General features: G+C 40.3%; 1 protein-coding gene across 1 annotated transcript; it reads right to left on the reverse strand.

Moving 5' to 3' along the window:
- Positions 1-1,267: 1,267 nt before the first annotated feature.
- Positions 1,268-18,840, reverse strand: phldb3 (pleckstrin homology-like domain, family B, member 3; the record flags this gene model as incomplete). Its single annotated transcript, XM_010776825.1, has 11 exons — positions 18,420-18,840; positions 12,075-12,168; positions 10,939-11,087; positions 10,611-10,721; positions 9,783-9,920; positions 9,390-9,518; positions 7,413-7,595; positions 4,080-4,190; positions 2,404-2,505; positions 2,020-2,110; positions 1,268-1,529 (listed from the first exon to the last, which is right to left on the reverse strand). Coding segments are annotated over exons 2-11 (1,289 nt in total), but the record flags the coding sequence as incomplete, so codon positions are not given.
- Between the last annotated feature and the right edge of the window lie 58 nt (positions 18,841-18,898).

Here is an 18,898-nt window from a genome sequence, read left to right on the forward strand (position 1 = left end):
TTTCATTGTGAGTTATAATTCACCATCTCAGGTTATCATTAGGGGGAAATGACAGCAGCACAGTGTTCAATATATTGTACTTTCGGTATCTAAATGATACAATGTTGTTTACATTGCTCATGAGGACAGACCACCTTATTTAGAGATTCTTGAAATTGTAATTTAATTTGTAATTGATTGTGGATTTTGTATCCAGTTTTCACTTTATGTATCTTTATACAATGTACTACTTTGCTTATGAGGACAGACAGCCTTATTTACAGATTCTTGAAATTCAATTGTAATTCCATTTGTAAATAGTTACATTCATGTGGATTTATCCAGTGTGCACATTGTATGCATGCACTTATAGGTGCATTTGTTGTTGTTGAAGCCCTGGCTGTTACAGTCTTTATTTACACTACTTTGTTGTAGGCCTACTGGCCTAGATGTTTATGCAGTTTTAAAGCACCTTGGCTTTGTTCTGAATGCACTTTGTTGTAGTTATCCTACAGAGAAAAGAAAATGCACTTGACTTGGAATTAATGTACAGTATGCATTCAAAAGTGCTGAATAAATGTTTTATGGACCCATAATAGTGATTATTATTTAAGTTAAGTTAAGTAAAGTTTTGCCATAATCATGTCTTTTTCCATAATCAGGTAGCTGAACAACATTGGTAAAAAATGTATACAAATGATTAATAGAAATATATATATATATATATATAGAAATATATATATATATATTTCTATTAATCATTTTCGGCATTCGGTTTTCGGCCAACTGTTTCCTATTTTCGGTATCGGTTTCGGCCAAGAATTTCCCATTCGGTGCACCCCTATCTAAAAAGTGTAGTTTCCGCCATCATTCCTATCCGTCATTATAACACTGTACAGTACGTCCCAAGATAAGATCTGGGAATGTGTAAAGAGTGCAGGAAAGACACCAAGTTATTCAGTATTACTTCCAGATAAAGTGCTTTAGAAAATCTGGTGAAACGGTCGGCGTAGTCCCTGCTTATTAAACTTTGTAATAGCCTTGTCAACATGCTCCTACACATAAACAATAACTTTGTTGAGTACTTGCCAAAACAACCAAAAATATCTGGAATGATCTTCTTTTTTTTTTCTTAACGGCACCTTTCATAAGAAGGGATACTCCTCACAGTTTGTTTTTTTGTCATACACAACTAAAAAGCCCCTACTGTTTCATGTAAATGCTTAAGAAGTACACACAGCCTTCTTAATTTCTCAGTGCTCATCACACAAGCAGGATAGTATCTGACCTGGCAGCGCGGGAGCTCGTTGTGCTGTTGCACGGTGTGAGGAACCCGCCTCCGTTGCTGCTCCCAGGTCTGTGCCCACTGCTGTGCCCGCTGCTGTGCCCGCTGCTGTGCCCGCTGCTGTGCCCGCTGCTGTGCCCGCTGCTGTGCCCACTGCTGCTCCCAGGTCTGTGCCCGCTGCTGTGCCCGTTGCTGAGCCTATGGGAGGGGATGGGGGATGTAAAAGCCCCCGGGGACTGGCTGTCTGGAAGCATCCTCACCAACCCTGAGAGAGGGAAGAGACGTGCATTGTTCAGCGAGAATAACTTTATATAATATGTGGCATGAGAGAAAAATGGGGGTGGTGGGTCATGCTGTACATTAGATCAAGACATTTAAGTTACAGCTTTCAAGAATGTATAATGTAGGAGAAGGACACCTGGCAAGACTTGACATGACCTTGTAGATCAGGCTACCTGGATTTGGAGACTGATAGGTGTGTGTGTAAAAAAATAATACTACTGGAGATCAAGTATATAAGCTCTTCTGTGGCTCATCCAGCCTATACAGGAAAATCCTGTTTTCTACCAACGTAATAACAACCTGTCGACGCAACCGACACACCTTTGATTTGACTAAAAGGGAGGGAACTGAACAAACAGTCAGACAAAATGAGAGTGCAGAGAGAGTGGGTATTGTTCTATAACATGGTGCCCTCAGTGTGAGCAATTAAAGAGCACAATAGAAAATAGAAAAAGGGGGGTGGTATAGCTCACCCTGTACGGACTGCGGTCTGTCGTTGAGTCTGTTGTTGTTGCGATGCGAGCTCCGTCTTCTAGGCAAACTGGCAGACTCTTTGCTTTGTTCCTTCAAAATTAAATAAAAAGAATGTGAGCTGAAGCGATGAGAAGACTTTAAAATGTTGATGTTTTTATGGCATTCTGTAACATTAAATGATGTTAAAATCTCTTCGTTTTTGACAGCTGGTGTGACCATACAAAACCTTTTCTTTAAAGTTCCTGGGAAATTGTCATAGACGTTTAATGACTAATGATTGACAGCTTTGTTGAGGAAATAAAAAAGGCACTTACTGAAACCAAACGTTAGTTGTAAACACATGCTGTCAGTAGTACACACATGCTGTTTCCATGGTGACATACCTGAGGAGGTTTGTGAATCACCAGAGGGGAAAGTGACATCATGCAGGGGACTGAGCCGGTGATGTCCGACCAATCGGTGGGAGGCTTCTTCTCTTTGAGAACCTGTAGGACCAGAATATATTGAATTTGAAATGTAGCAACGTATCATTCATGACAACTAAAAGCGAAACAGTTTTAAATAAACCGAAGGGGCAGGGAAGATGGCAAACACTGATTTGCGTTCGACATACCACATCTGGCTGAAAATGAAAAGTCCACTTCCGAGAGGGATCGTAATGAGTTAAACAAAATTATCATTGCCTCACTATCTTTCCCTCCCACCCTGCTTGACTCAAACACATGAGTAATTCAGCCGCCACATGCAGTCAACTGTTTAACTCTTATCTGTCTCTTTCACTACTCTACACCCGTACATGCCCACGGTGGGCAATGTGCAGACAGGGAAGATTTGTGCAACTGATCCTCGGATATAATTTTCTTCAACATCTGCGTCTTCTTACAACTATGATATCCCATCAGATTCAATTCCCTTAAACTATCTACTACACAAGTTCTTTTCTGTAGGACACAACAAGCTCGGAGCATTAACCCCACATGTCAGAAGTAAAGCACATCCTGCTCACGGTCATATTGTAGTCACTTGGTCATGACACCGTCTTGCCCTCTCTCCTCCTTTGCCACTCCCTTGTATCCTCCCTCCAGCTGTTCCCCTTCTCTCTTCCAGATGAACTTAACACATTAAGGCAGTTTCTGACCAACACAATTCAAACGCCTGTCAGCCACGAGGATCAATTTGAGTGTCTTTGGCTTACCGCTTGTTAAAATGATGCGGAACTTCTCCCAGCTTGCCTTCTCTCCCTGTCACACATCCACACACACACTCACATGTCCACACACATTCACAAAAGCAGCACCCTCCCTCACAATGCTTACTCCTCCCTCTATCCCTTTCCTTCCCTCCCTCTCTCAACTCCCTCTTGCTCCCTCCCTCTGTTTCTCTCTTTCCATGTCTGATTTGCTTTTTCCTCGACTAGATCTCCACTCCTCCTCCTCCTCATTTTAACTGGTGCTGTCCTAAGTCAAAAGACAAACCACTGGCGGTGTGATAAAGGCACAGCTCCGTTTAATTAGTGACCGAGTAAATCACACATATTCATAACACACTGATAAAACATGGCAGGGTGGTCTTTCCACAGTAACATGATATCAAATATACACAAAAAACCAACTTCCTCTAATCATAGTAAATACAGTAACTGTGGAGACTACAGCTGTAAAACTAAAAATCACTTTTTAAATCCTTTACCACACAAATGACTGTGTTTGTGCTAATATTGACACTTCTGAACCATTTTGCAGAGAAACTGATGTAGGAGGTGTGGACTCACTAAACAGTTCATTTAACAATCTATGTTCAAACAAAACCACTATTCACTTGTAAGGTCAACATGTGTTTGAATACTATACTTCAGATTTGGACATTCAAAAGAAATTGGCAAACTAGGGAGGAAATAGGGTTTGATTTCTTACACAGTTGCCATCTTTCCTTCTTTTAGCAAAATTAAAATGCTGTTTCCAATCAAGTAAAAAAAAAAAAAAAGAGGACAGAATGAATGAACTCTCAGATGTAGTAATGGTGGTTGGTAATAGTCCATAATATCATATATCTCTCTTACCGTTTGATTTGTGTGGACGAGGTCTCTCCTCTCTTTCCTCAAGGCGTTCATGTCCCTCTCCTTCTCCCTCTCCATCTCCTTCAGCTGTCTCTGTAACTGCTGCACTCGCTCCTGAAAATTAACAGCATACTTCCCATCAGTGTGGACAGCCACATGGTTTCTCCTCCTCAAAACAATTGGCGTGTGCTGTATCTGATACATCTGGCTGGCCCCCAGTGTAGTTCTTCTTTTCATGATGTTAAGGTTTAATGGTGTGTAAACATGGATTCTGTTTTGAGAGCAAACGCCGAGCCCCGAGCCGAGCTGATTTTTTACCTGAGCCGAGACACAATGCAAATCACACATTTGCAAGTTAATGAGAGGCAGGAGAGGAACACGTGACAGCAAGAGTGAGGGTGGAACAAAATAAATGATGGGTCGTTTTTAAATCAGGACATTAGGGCAGCAAGTGTGACACAGTGAGAGACAGACAGACAGGCAGACGGACAGACAGACAGACAGACGGACAGGCAGACAGGCAGGCAGGCAGACAGACAGACAGACAGACAGACAGACAAGACAGAGGGTGTAAGGATGAGCTGTCATTTGCAGCTGAGTCAACCACCGTCTCTCTCACACAATCCCCCTCTTCTCCTCCTCTCACATACTTCAGCTAATTGAGGAACAATTTATTATATATTATCATCATCACAATCTAATCTATTGTCTGTATTCATGTGTTTTTGTGGAATCTGACTTGGGAATGGAACAACAGCCATTTTGAAACTTTTTGTCAGAATGTAAACAAAGATCTAACGTCAAAAAGATTTTACAGCTGCCTTCACTTTCTATCTTGGAGACATTTGGAAATAGTGGAGGTTTCAGAAATATTTTTGCAATGAGGAAATTCCAAAAAAGAAATGTACTCATTAAATGACAAAATGGCAATATAAAATGTGTCAATCAACCTTCTTTTATCATTCATAGCCCATGCTATGAAATTGATGGTTCATGGTCACCTGAGGATGAATCCCTTTGAACTGTGGACTCAACTTTCATAACATTGTCAATACAACATGGAAATATGTGGTTGCAAGAGATATGACAGCTATGGGAAGATGCAAAGAAATGTTTTCTAACAATCATATATCCCTCAGGATTATTTGCAAAGACTTTAGTAATCTTCTGACTTTAGATAAAGTGCCATCATCAGCTGTAATTTGTGTTTTGTGCTAACTAGCAAATGTTAGCAATATGAACATTGTTAAGACAGTAAACAAAGTAGATATCATACCAGCTAAACATCAGCATGTTGCCATCATTATTGGTAGCATGTCTGCATGTTGGTGTTAGCATTTAGCTCAACACACCCCTGTGTTAAAGTACACCCTCACAGCGTGGCTGTAGAATTTGAGTCAATTATAGTGCGTAAGACTGATGAAGCTGTCAAAGAAACAACAGATTGTTTCCTATTCACCTTCACATTTAAGAAAGTCGGAAGCACCGTTGGAAAGAGCATGTCTCAGTCATTTAATTAGAGATTGAAAACTCAACAGTTGGCGCCTCACTGCAGTTATACATTTAGGATATCTCACGCAAGTGCCAAAATGTTCCAGGCCTCTTCAAATGATCGTGGAAATCCGAAACCTGAATAGTTTTGTCTCCCAATTTGCTCCTTTTGTTGACTCTCCCCATCACAAAGTGTTTGACAATGACAATCATCATCTTGGCTTCCACAGTAAATCAGATTCATTGTGTGGTACGTTGTCTCTTTTCATTTAGATTTACTGTTGTGGGGTTTACAATCAAGTCTGGTCTATTCAAAACTGTCTGGCCAATCACAGGCCATTTGTATACACACTGCTGCACAGAAACAGGTTGAAAGTTTAAGGTGAAGGCTTTGGAATATTTGAGTGCATGATCTGGGGGAACTATTGTTTTTATTGTCTATTACTGCTTTGTATTTCATCTCTGTTTGGGAATACACATTTATTTCATCCAATCTTTCTCTTCATTTCAACATTTAAAATCAACTTGAAAATGATCCTGCCGATTCTAAGTGTGATACAGCTATTGCATTCTTGAAACAAATAGTCATGATCCCAATGTTGAACAGAGATGATCCTGAATATCATTTAAGCCAGAACAATGCAGCCATGCTTCAAAATGTTTCCAAATCCCCTCATGCATTTTATCTCTCGGTCTTCAGCGCCGTTGTCACTGCTTTGCTTTCCTTCCTGCTCCTTGGATTTCTCTCTCAGGGTGGCCTCTGATGTAATTAAGTTTGCTGTCTGGAGTCATGTGACAGCGTCAGTGTGATGCTGGTGAGAGTGAGGTAAAGGTTCACGCTCGTGTCACGATTTAACGTGATGGAGAGTAAGGAGGACAAGTCTTAACCTGCAATGACAACCATGGACTGTGACTTGAGGACAGTGCATGTGCACACTGCTTGAAAGTGGTAGTGGCTTTGGAGCAAATCAGCCAATAATGATGATTTCCACCGAGCTGGAGTGCAAAAAATAGAATCTGCAGATTTATAGCTTTGCTGATTAATGCAAACAACTCTGTGATTATTTTAGGAGGAGCTCAGATTTGTGGCTTTACAGTTCCCTTTCTGCTCTGAGCACTCCTTATTTTGACTCTGAAGAGAGAGGATTAATTTCAGATGCTCATAATTGGAGGATGCTGGAAAACCGTTGTTAGGTTAAAAAAGGAAAACAAGAAAGCCAACTTGGTAAAGTAAAGGATTGTGTATCATATGTCTCTCACAATCGTGATGCCAATGTGTGCAGTAACAACAGCATTAAAGTGAAAGTGAACAAACTGTGTATTCTATGTAGTGCATCGTTTAAACTGATATGAATATGTTTTTGTGATCTATTTCTCTACCAACACTGATGACACAAACATAATCAATAAATATGAGAAAACTATCAGAAATCAATGAAGAAAAACATGATAAATGAATGATAAACCCCTAAAATATGAAGTAAATTGTAGTAAGATATACTAGTTGTTATAGGCATCACCTTCCCGTGTTGGCGTGCATTCAAATGGACTTTGAGTTCCAGCGTTGTCATATTTGACAAATGTAGACGTCTCTGCCGGGCTACTGTGTTAGACTGATTAGATTGTGTGGTGTTGTTTGTTTGTCCACCTGCTCTGTGCAGAAGTCTAATGTCACAACTCTGTATTAAGAGTACTGTGTGTGAAGGTTAATCCCATGTCAGCCAGTGGGGGTAACACTGACATGAAGCACATGACACACAGATAAGCTGTAAACCCGTATAACACGTCAGGGGCAGTTGTGAAATTCTCTGAGAAAAATTCCTTCGACAAAACGTTGCTGTTTACCTGTCCACTGTTGATCGCATGCTGCTGACGTAGGATTTCCTTATCCATCTCCCCTTCACTCTCTTCCTCCCCATCTTCATCAACCGTGCTCGCATCATCCTCATCAAGTCCGCTCTCCTTCTCCAGAACACTAAACTCCCAGTCCTCAAACGCCCGGACCGCCGCTTCCATCGCCTCTCTCTCCTGCAATCAAGATGAATGATCGAGTCAAATACAACTCAGCTGTTGTTTACATTTATATCTTTTTTTTTATGCTAACAAATATCACAATAAAACTCTGATAGCTGATAAACAGCACTCAGATATTAAAGGTGGGGTAGGTAATTCACTTCAGAAACACTTTTTGTTATATTCCATGGAATGCTCTTAACATCCTGATAGCAATGAATATATGAAATGCTTTGACAATAAATACATAAAGAAATGTCATCTGTGGAAGCCGTGGCGCTGTAAAAAGCACGACCAATCATCTGAGCCGGCCCGGCTAAAATAACTGGATGGCCTACCTGCCTGTGAGCCTTCCATCTGTGCACAAATTTATCTCGTGCCCTCATTGGTCATGTGTGCGTTTGTGTGTGTTGGAGGAGGGGCTCTGTATGGAAGTCTGAAGGATGCGAACTTTCAAATTCTAGCGCACTCGAGCTGGTTTCTCCATTCTTACCTACCCTACCTTTAAGGAACAACACTTGAGATATTACTTGTTCTTTGTCATTTAACCTCTCTTCAAACTAATCTGTGAATAGCTTGTTTACCTTAAAGACAGACTTTAGTTCAAGCTAAAGTCAATTCATAATGTTTAAGGGTTTTGTCATAAAGCAGTGCCATTTCCAATGTGCTAGACTTCCATTTGTGAAGCTGGTTCCTTTATTTCCTTATATTAAAAACAAAGTAAATTGCTTCAGAAAATGATATTATTAGGGTTATACTAAGTTTATGGAAGGAAAAAAATATATAACATTTATACTTGCTTTTATACTTCCATTTTTTATTTAACGACAAATGAGTCTGTTATATATGTCTGATATATCTGTTCACTTGAGACTGTTATAGAAGACATCTTTATTGACTTCAAATTGTATTTATCAGAAAACTACTTTGTCACATTGTCCATAAAAGCACTGGTTTTAAGGCTGCATTACCAAAATGACTCAAACCATGTTCATTAGATAAAAGTACAAGTGCTGGTGAAAGTAAAAACATGTGCATATTCATTGCCTCATAACCAAAACACCTGCTCTTCTTCCTGTGCAGTGTGTACTTACGGTAAGTCCTGCGTGCACGCATGAGGTTTTTTTCCGTGGGGTTTCTAAAGGATCTTTCCAAATAAATATGTCATGTCACAACATAAAGTAATGTGCGTGTGCGTGTGTGTGTGTGTGTGTGTGTGTGTCTAAGTATGAGTGTGTGAGTGTCTCACCATCTCATAAAGTGTGTGTGTGTGTGTGTGTGTGTGTGTGTGTGTGTGTGTGTCTAAGTGTTGGAAACATAGACACGGCAGGTTGAACAGGTACTGAACAATCACACTTTGTGAAACCACACACACCATTATGTGTAGGAATCCGAACTGATGCTTACACAACCTGCATCTGAGACACACTGGCATGGACTAACCAGGATCAGTTTCAGTGTTGTTTAGTACATATCAATTGGAAAGCTGCTAACAACATCATGTATTGGGTGTTATTCACTTATAAACATGCTTAGCAAGATTGAATGCACAGAGACAGAAGGGCAGTGATAATAAAAGGTTCCATAAATGAAAACCTTTTTGAGCTTTTTTAAGAAATCGCTGTTGTGAATTTTACGTAAAAAGTCACCAGGCTTATTTCTTCAAACTATATGTATATATATATTCACATTTCATAAGCATTAAGGGGTGTAAGTCCAAAAGGGGTTAGTCTCAACAGGTTTATGAACATGACACAATGTCGCCTTTTTTTTAGTTTCTTCATAGATGGAGAGGCTGCAGCCACTGACCTGCTTCAGCTGCAGTGTGAGCAGTTCTCTCTGGCTCTCTGGCTGACTGGGGATCAGTTTCTCCTTCTCCTCAAACATCCCCTTCAGCTCTTTCACCCTCCGTCTTTCCTCCTCCAGACTCTCTCGCTCCTACAGGGAAGGGCAGTGAAGCAGGAGTAATGTCATCACCTCAACTTTTCAAAGCAGAACAAAAAAATATTTCAAAAGAGAAGAAATCAACACAATAACAAGTCAATTTCACAACCATGTTTACAAGAGTTTGTTCTGCAGATCATTACTGAGCCCACACATGTGAACCACAACACAACCAGGAGGTAAAACATCACAAAATCACAAAACACATACAAGTTTGTGACTAATGAAATATGTTTTTTTAGCTGTATTGCATGATACCTTTTGTCTGTCGGTTTTTCGGTGCTTCCCCTTTCGTCGGACCTCCTGCTGTAGAGCCTGCAGCTTCTGTGTGTGTCTGTGCAGCTGAGAGTTCTCCGTCTGCAGCTCTCCCTGCAGCAGAGCGATCTCCAGCTGCAGCTGAAAGGGCAGGAGACGCCGCTGAGCTGAATCATATTGACCAGCTTGAGCAAGTCACAGATATGCATTCCTTTACCGTGACTGTGTCGGAGTTTGCTGAAGTCTGCACATTTAGATCTCCAAGTCAACACCATCGAAATTATTTTAGAGTTTCCTTTAACACTCAGTTTCGGTTGGTTATTTGATGCAGCAATTTTTTGCACTAGAACCCTTTACATTTTGTTTAATTTGTTTTAGGACTGAAATGTATGATGATTATATATTTATTCATCAGCGGACTATGTTCTCAGAGATTCCTCGATTGTAAAAGTGTAAAAAGTAGCAACAAATGGAGGCAAGCCAAGCCCAAGGACAGATCTTTATATTGCTTTTTTGCCCAACCAACTGCCCACAAAACATTACACATTAGAGACAAAGGCAACTCAATGCCAAAGTAGTCTCATTAACATTTTAAAGAATAACTATTATTCATCTAGTCAATCATTTATTTTCAGTGATCTTTCATGTCTTTTTGGTTAAAGTAGCAAAAGTAAGCTACTTGGCTGTTCCATTTCAGGATTTCTTAAAATGCTTTAATGATAACACTTGACAAATTATCCAATTGTTTCAGTTTGATATATGAATAGGATGAGAAAAATAGATGTGTTGGTGCCTGTATTTAATTGGGCAACAATTATGTTAGATGCTCACTTCAATCTTTAGTTCCTCCTTCTGTTGGTCGATCTCTGTGATTCGCTGTCGGAGCAATGAGGACGACGGAAGAACCCTCAGTGAGCCCAGCTCCAGTTTTTTGACGCAAGACTGGCATGGGGGTGGGGGGGGGGGAACAAAGTATGAAAGTGTCAACATGGAGGCTTTACAACAGTAAACGGTTGGGTCTAGTAATGTGCCGTGGTTCATTGTTTTGAAGCATTCTTTCTTTTGACAAGCAGGATCTAGAGGGGGCTTTCAGACTCCCCTCATTGTTACAACATTAAAGGAGCAGATCACCTTCATCAACAACCTTTCACTCACTTACCCTCTCACTCTCCGTGCTGCTGCTCTCTGTGTCTGACTCCGCCCCCGAGGAGGCGGGGCTGTGGCCCTCAGCCACTCTGGTGATCCACGGCGGCCGCGGCCCCCGCTGCCACGGGCTCCTGGTGCTCTCCATGTTATGTTGGGGCATTTCTAAAGAGAAGACAAGGGAGAAGGGCAGTTCATGAGAGCTACTCACTTTTGTGAATATTGTGGTAATCTAATCTGCTGCACGGTTGAAGGTGTATCAGGGATCAGATGACAGGTCTCAGTAGGGGATTTCACAGCTGATAGGGCTGCTAAATTAATCGTATTTTAAATCGTAATTACGATTTTGGCTTGCAACGATTATGAAAATAACATAATCGAAACAAAACTTTTTATTTTTTTATTTAAAAAAACAAAGAAAAGAAGTATTATTTTTTTGTATTGGTTTTTCAGTTATTATAATTTTTTGTTTTCAATAAATGGATGTTTTCAAAGTAAATGGATAATCGTTTTTAATAATCGTGATATAAATTATTAACCCAAATAATCGAGATCATGATTTTTGCCATAATCGAGCAGCCCTACAGCTAAGTAGTACTTCGTGAGGACTTTAAAACACAGAAATGCACCACCTGATCCAGAAACCTGTCACTGATGGAGTAAACACCTTATAGTAGAGGAAACAATAGTGAAAGAGAGGGGAAGGTTCAGGGTGTGGCGATGTTTCAGGGTCCCTCCAAGGGACTCTGCTGTGTGTGGACAATAGAGTGATAAATGACAGTTGGGAAGCTTTTGATGTGCACCAGCAGCAACGAGACGGTTTATGAATGGAACAATTAATGAAAAACTACAAGGAGTTCCACATATGTTGGAGCAAATAAGAATAGTCTTTGAAGTACTTTAATGTCATACTTTTTTGTTCTGTATTTAACATGCATGTTCATTTACAAGAGAAAATATCATTGTATAATGTTTACATTGTTCTACATCAAAGTGCTTCCCAACTTTTGGGAATACGTCAACCTAAAGACCTTTATTATCCTTAATCCTCTACTGTGTGGTCTCTCTGTACACAAAACCAGCGGAAACATGCACACATGCACAGGCTAAAACCAGCTTGTGGGAACATACTTTTGATGCCTATTGTCCAACCTTTTCCCACCATCTCCCCTCGCCCTCTGTGCCCTCCCTCTCTCCTTGGATCCAGACCTTATTAGGCTGCAGGGAATGCAGGCGAAGTGGAAGCCTAGACATAAATATACAGCAGAGATGTGAGTGAGGGTTTCCAAACAACGACTGACACACTGAGACACATCGAGAGAGAGATTGGAGAAGGGGGAGGCATGGACAGAGAGAGAGGAAAGAGAAAAACAGCAGGAAGTGGAGTGTTAAATGTCAAAGGCCAGTGTCATGTTCCTGGTGATACAGCAAATATGCAACATGCAGTTTTATAGATGCGGATAAAGAATACAATAATGTTCACTAAAGAAAAATATAAATATTTCTTTTCATGAGGATATTTCAAAGATGTGATTCCAGGCCGTTGGATAGCTCAGTGGTTAGAGCGTAAATCGCTGCCTAGTAAGCTGGTTCGAATCCTGAGCCGGCAGAACATTAAGGCGATGACCTCCCTTCCGTCTCAACGCTATAAATCTCTAATAAATTCCCTCTCTTGCCCAAAAATAACTTTTCAAAAAAGAGGTGATTCCAACTCTTTACCGGTTGATCCTTCATATGCATAAACTTGGACTTGGAAGGTGAAATTTGCACCTATAGCATTTTATTATATACTGTTTATAATACTGCAGTTATATGACTATTTATGACACAACAGTCATTCATGGTATATCACAATATCAGTTTTAACTGTGAGAAAAAAAAACGCAACCCCCAAATTTCAAAAGCAGCAAAAAGAGCAAATACTCCGATAAACAGTTTTTATAAATGCATAATTCAAGTTTCACTGATAGAAACGACCAAATAAAATGTTTTTAATGACTTTACAGTCAAACACACACATGTTAATGAAGTTGAACTGGCAGAAGGCCGAACACTTCAGCGCTCAAATGTCTGGAGTAAAATAATATTCACGGTTTCTGTACTGGTATTTCATGGGCGCAACACTATTATATGACCTGACTGCAGCCTTTGACACAATCTCACACCAAATGCTCCTTGACAGATTATCTTCCATTGGTATCACTGGCACATCACTCACCTGGTTTAGATCTTTCCTCTCCGTACTCACTTTGTCCAACTCAAACACTTCAAATCACAGTCCCATCCAGTCTTCACTGGTGTTCCTCAGGGTTCTGTCTTGGGCCCCCTCCTATTTATCATCTACCTTCTACCTCTCGGCCATATCTTCAGAAAATACGCAATCCAATTTCACTGCTACGCGGATGACACCCAGCTCTATTTCTCCACCAAACCCACTTCCACTCTCCCCCCACTGCCCTTTCCGACTGCTTACTGGAAATCAAATCCTGGTTCTCATCCAACTTTTTAAAACTAAACAGTGATAAAACTGAGTTTCTCTTAGTTGGCTCCAAGTCCACTCTGGCCAAAACTGACTAATTCTTCCTCACTATTGACAACTCCACAGTCCCACCCTCCCCCCAAGTTAAGAGTCTGGGTGTCATCCTTGACAGCACCTTATCATTTGAAGCTCACATCAACAACATCACTCGATCCGCCTACTTCCACCTCCGCAATATTAACCGCCTCCTTCCATCACTCACACCCAACAGCACCGCCATCCTCATCCACGCCCTCGTTACATCCCGTATTGATTATTGCAACTCCATCCTCTCTGGTCTTCCTCACAAATCCCTGCGTAAGCTCCAACTGGTCCAAAACTCAGCCGCCCGTATCATTACCAGAACTCCTTCCATTAATCATATCACTCCGGTTCTCCAACAACTCCATTGGCTCCCCGTTAAATACCGCATAGATTTTAAAGTGTTGCTCCTCACCTTCAAGGCCCTTCACACTCTTGCACCTCCATATCTCTCTGAACTCCTTCACACCTACACTCCCTCTCGTGCCCTCCGATCCTCCTCTGCCTTCCAACTCACTGTACCTTCTGCCCGCCTGACCACAATGGGGTCAAGAGCCTTCAGCCACTCTGCCCCCCGTCTCTGGATCTCTCTCCCACAAGACATCCAGAATATGGACTCACTCTCAACCTTCAAATCCAGCCTGAAAACACACCTTTTTAAAACTGGCATATTCAATATCTTAATAATTTTTCTAAACTGATTGTTGTTTTTAAGTCTTTAAGTCTTGTATTACTGTGTGATCTTCTTTGTTGCTTTGTTTTTAATTATGCTCTGTAAGGTGTCCTTGAGAGCTTTGAAAGGCGCCCATAAATAAATGCATTTATTTATTTATATATTATGGATGAATGATATTAGACTTTGCCAACATTCCAATCTTTTTATTTTTGACCAATTGCTGAATCCGATATACACAAAACATTTCCACCTAATTGCAGAGAACACTCTTTTTATGCATACTGTTATTTTGTGCAGACATACATTCAATGCTTTTCAAAATGAACAAATTCAATGGGAACAATGAAAAAAAAATTGTCTTTAACTTAGGTTCAGTGTAAAACGTGGTATATTCATTTTGACTATAATTATTATCCAACTACCAAATCGGAGGAAATTTCCATTTTTGGCAATCCCAATTGTAAAGCCTTACTCTGGCATCAGGACTGTACATGAATACACTATTTGTCCTGCTACAAAATGATTCTAGTCTGCTTTCCAGTAAAAGCTGTCAATATCTGGGAAAACAAAGCCGACAGAGCTTCACACGAGTTAGATTATTATCCAAACAAACATCAGGGCAAGCGCATGCTTTCTGACCTCCAGCTAAAGTCCACTCAGATACAACACTGGGGGGCCGAAAGAGAGAGGCATTCAGGAGTAAAGTCCATGCTTTCATGTTAACAAAGTGGTCAAATGCACCAGAAAACAGGCTAAACAAACACATTGCACTGGCAAAACAAGAGATAGCGAGACATTAGGAGACAGTGATAAAAGTAACGACTGAATACAAAATCAGCAAGGGCAGAAAGAAAAAAGAAGAGGGAAAAGTTCAGCTCAAGTCAGATCAAAGAACAAAACAGACTTTTGTGCCCAAAATAATTAGTCTTTAATGCTGGGAGGGTGCGCCTCTGGAGGATAAGATAGCAGACAGGGAGTGAACAGACTGGGCATGTGTTTGTTTATGTGTATGTGTTATATAATGAGTTCCCAGAGGTAACACAAGATATAACCCTAAACTCTCAAAGTGAAACCCGGAGAACTTCAGGACTCTTGTATCAGTCTGCAATGATAATTATCAAACGTAGATCAGCAATAACCAGCAACAGCTGACTCATGAACACACAGTGAGACCAGTGAGACCAGTGAGAGAGTCAAGCATGTTCAACAACACAGCAGAATGATTCTCATGTCAAATTGCCTCACTACGTGCTCAAATCAGCAAAATCTCTCTCTTTCACTAGGTTTAAGACAAATTAAATGACCCAGATAATAGTCCTTCAATAAGCTACATGTGTTAGTGAATCCAGTAAGAACAATCAAGAACTTCACGTCAATTATGCACACTTTTCAATGCTGCTGACTCATCTGGGTCTCTTTAACCGCAGAGATCCCATTTTGTACGGAGACAGTGTTCACACAAATACACAGTGTATGATCTTACTGCGAACCTTTAAGGCAGGAGATTGAGGTGTGTTGTGCTTTTCGCTGCTAATGACGCCTTGAGCCGCTACAACCCAACTTCGTCCTGCAGAGCCACTGAAGATAAATGTACACATCTAAGCGTTTTGAGCACCAGGAAAAGCGCTATATAAATAACATGTATTGTTATTATTATTATTATAACAAAAAGTGTTCGCTGGTGGAGTGTCATTTGTTTGTAGTTTCCCTTTGTACAGCTGTACGACTGTCTTAGCAACATTGTTTTATGTTAGGCCTAGACTTACTCACATATCTAAAGATTGCCTACTGTGTTTCTGAAACTGAAAACATATCGTATACTGTAATTCCCAAATGATGAAGAAACACACAGTAGCATTCTGAAATGACTGCCTGTCAGGACCCCTCATTTGTGAGTGGCTGAAAGGAATAGTGGAGCTAAGCATTGTTTACACATAACCATAAAGCCAACAGTGACAACGGCTATATTCCACCAGCAACACACAGGACAAAAGAGCTGTGACGGTGGCCTGCTAGGTGAGGAAGTGAATGCCGCCTACAGCCTGAGCATGTGAGCAACACTGCTCTGTTCAGAGGGGGGCTGTGCACAATGTTCAATTAATCCACAGAGGCCAGGCATGGAGGTCAATCCTCTCTTAATTCACTCAAATTGCTCACTAAACTTATAATTTATTACATTTGAATAGATTTCTGTTGTAGAATTGAATTATACAGTCAGTTTGCAAGAGAGTGACACAGAGAGACCAAGCTGTAACAGGGTCAGGGTCTAAACTGTAGGTTAGTGCACTGTAGTGTAAACAGAAGGGTGGGGGGGGGTTTAATGAAAAAATAATTATTTTTTTGGCTCAAAATAGAAAGATTGATCCTGTCATTAAACTCCACTACATTTAGTTTTATTACTTTAACTTTATTTGCAACTTTTCATCTTGTGAAACTGATACTGTCTTCTATATGGATTACACAAGATAAAAATTAACAGAGATTTAATATAGAAAGTGAATTTATAATCTGAAATGTCTGTCTGTAACTTTGTCAAAGCAGTGCAGTTATAACAAAATATTGCACCGGCCTAAAACAAACCCTTTTCCAGTTGTAGACTTTTGAAAGGCGAACAAATAAAATATTAAAAATGTAAAACTGTACTTTAACCTCCTCTCAAGGGAAGTTTAGAGTCAAATATTTTCAGAGGATTAGTAAATTGTGAAATCAGTCATGCTCAACACAACATACACTGCATTGTACTGTTCTGTATGAGTGCTGCATTGCCTCTAACACTGAGTCATGACAGAGACCAGAGGGGCATGTACAAGCCAGATGACAAAATGCAGTCTCATCTCCAGAAGGCATAAGACCAAAACCAGCTATTAGGCCTTGAGAACAAGGAAGTCACATATTATTTGTATTGGTCACAATTATAGGCTGTGGTTTTAATCAAACATAACTAAATCTCCAGCCTTTAAAACAACTCCTTTTTTTCAATAGGCGGCCTGCTATCAAAACATTGACACCAGTGTGTTATGCACACAACGATTCCAGGGAACATAAATCATTTATTTATTATTTGTGTCAAAATTGAGACACTAGGGTCCCTTTGTTTACACTTTCTTGCTCTGGTCCTGCTTAACATTATGCTCTAAACAAAGGACAACAGATAACTTCTCTCTCTCATTTTAGAAGAATATGGTTAGGTTTCAAAATATGTTTGCTTTGAGTTACAGAAACATATTGCTTTCTGCTGTTCTATTTAAAGTGGGAAATAATGGCTATACAGCTATGCCTCTTTATGTGTTACATGTCATGATATTTGTATGGACCTGCTCCTACACTAGAGCAAAGAGCATGCTGTCATTTGACAAATCAAGTGCTGTGGACTACAGCGACCTCTGGACCTGCTCGTGTGGCTCCTTCTGGCTCGCCGCCGAGGACCAGGAAGCTGTCGTCATAGAACAAGCAGTGTGAGCAGGAAAGGCAGGTGAGAGGAGCGAGTTTTGGCTTTCACCCAGCTGTCACCGAGAGGAGAAAAGAGACAAAGCGGACCTGACACTTGGAATGCTACGCATAAGAAACAAAACCAGTAACGCAGCTAGTTAAACTCAACTCGCACATGCAAGAAATACCATACAAATTCACTTTTATTTCGTATTTTTTAACATTCCTCTGGAAAATTAGCTGATGAGCTTAAGTTGGAATGAACATCAACATTTCCCGCTTTAGGTGTTAAAGATTTTTCTGCAATCATTAGTTGTATTAATGTATAATGTAATGTGCTCAAGCTCCACTAGTGGAAATGGCTTGGCATTGTTTGGAAAAGGTCGCAACCGTCGCAACACAATACCCACTTTTTATTATTATTATTCATATTTTTTTAACTCCATGTTTAGCCGGATGTAAACTGTTTTTATTGTACAACAACAGGCCCACCTTCACTTTAGCAGCCGTATTAGAACTTTACTGGAATAAAATGTCAATTGGAAATAATTTAGGATTCAAATTAAGTACCATCAAATCAAATAAATAAAAAACATGAATCACTGCTAGATTCCAGTAGAGTTATTGGATTCTCTGGGCTAATGACGAGTCACATTTTGGTTTAAACATGTTGAACTAAACAGTGCAAATCAACAGCTTTTGCCAAGATTTCAACAATTGATCTTCTTAAATAATAAGCAACAAGTAGGTAAGCTGTAGGAAACTAGATGAAGAACACAGGGGAAAAGAATAATAAAACAGAGTGCAAGAAAACTCACTTTCACCAACTTACAAAGCATATGAAGTGCAGAAATGAGGGTATGTTGTAAGAAAATCTCTCAGCACTTCAAATACTGCTACTGTGGGTGTGTGTAAATCCTGGCATCAGGACTGGTTCAACTGCACTGACAGATTCCTTTGGCCTGAGAAAATCCCTGGGAATTGTGATGCAATAAAAGAGTGATCCATTAATGACAGGTTGGGATGTAGGGCTCAGACACAGATTTGTCCCAAGGTGTGTGTGTGTGTGTGTGTGTGTGTGTGTGTGTGTGTGTGTGTGTGTGTGTGTGTGTGTGTGTGTGTGTGTGTGTGTGTATCCTCAGCTTAAGGAGTCCGGAATCACTGGGAAGGCCATGTGGAAGAACTAAATTGTCCCAGTTAAGCATTAATGAATACTAAACTCAACCTTGAATGGAACATTCCTATCTGAGCTTTCCATCTTGAAGATTTCCTCGCCGATTCATAATATCACAGCTGAATAGGGTACGTTAC

This window comes from Notothenia coriiceps, unplaced genomic scaffold, assembly GCF_000735185.1.
Source record: "Notothenia coriiceps isolate Sejong01 unplaced genomic scaffold, NC01 NC01_scaffold00017393, whole genome shotgun sequence".
NCBI classification, from domain to species: Eukaryota; Metazoa; Chordata; class Actinopteri; order Perciformes; family Nototheniidae; genus Notothenia; species Notothenia coriiceps.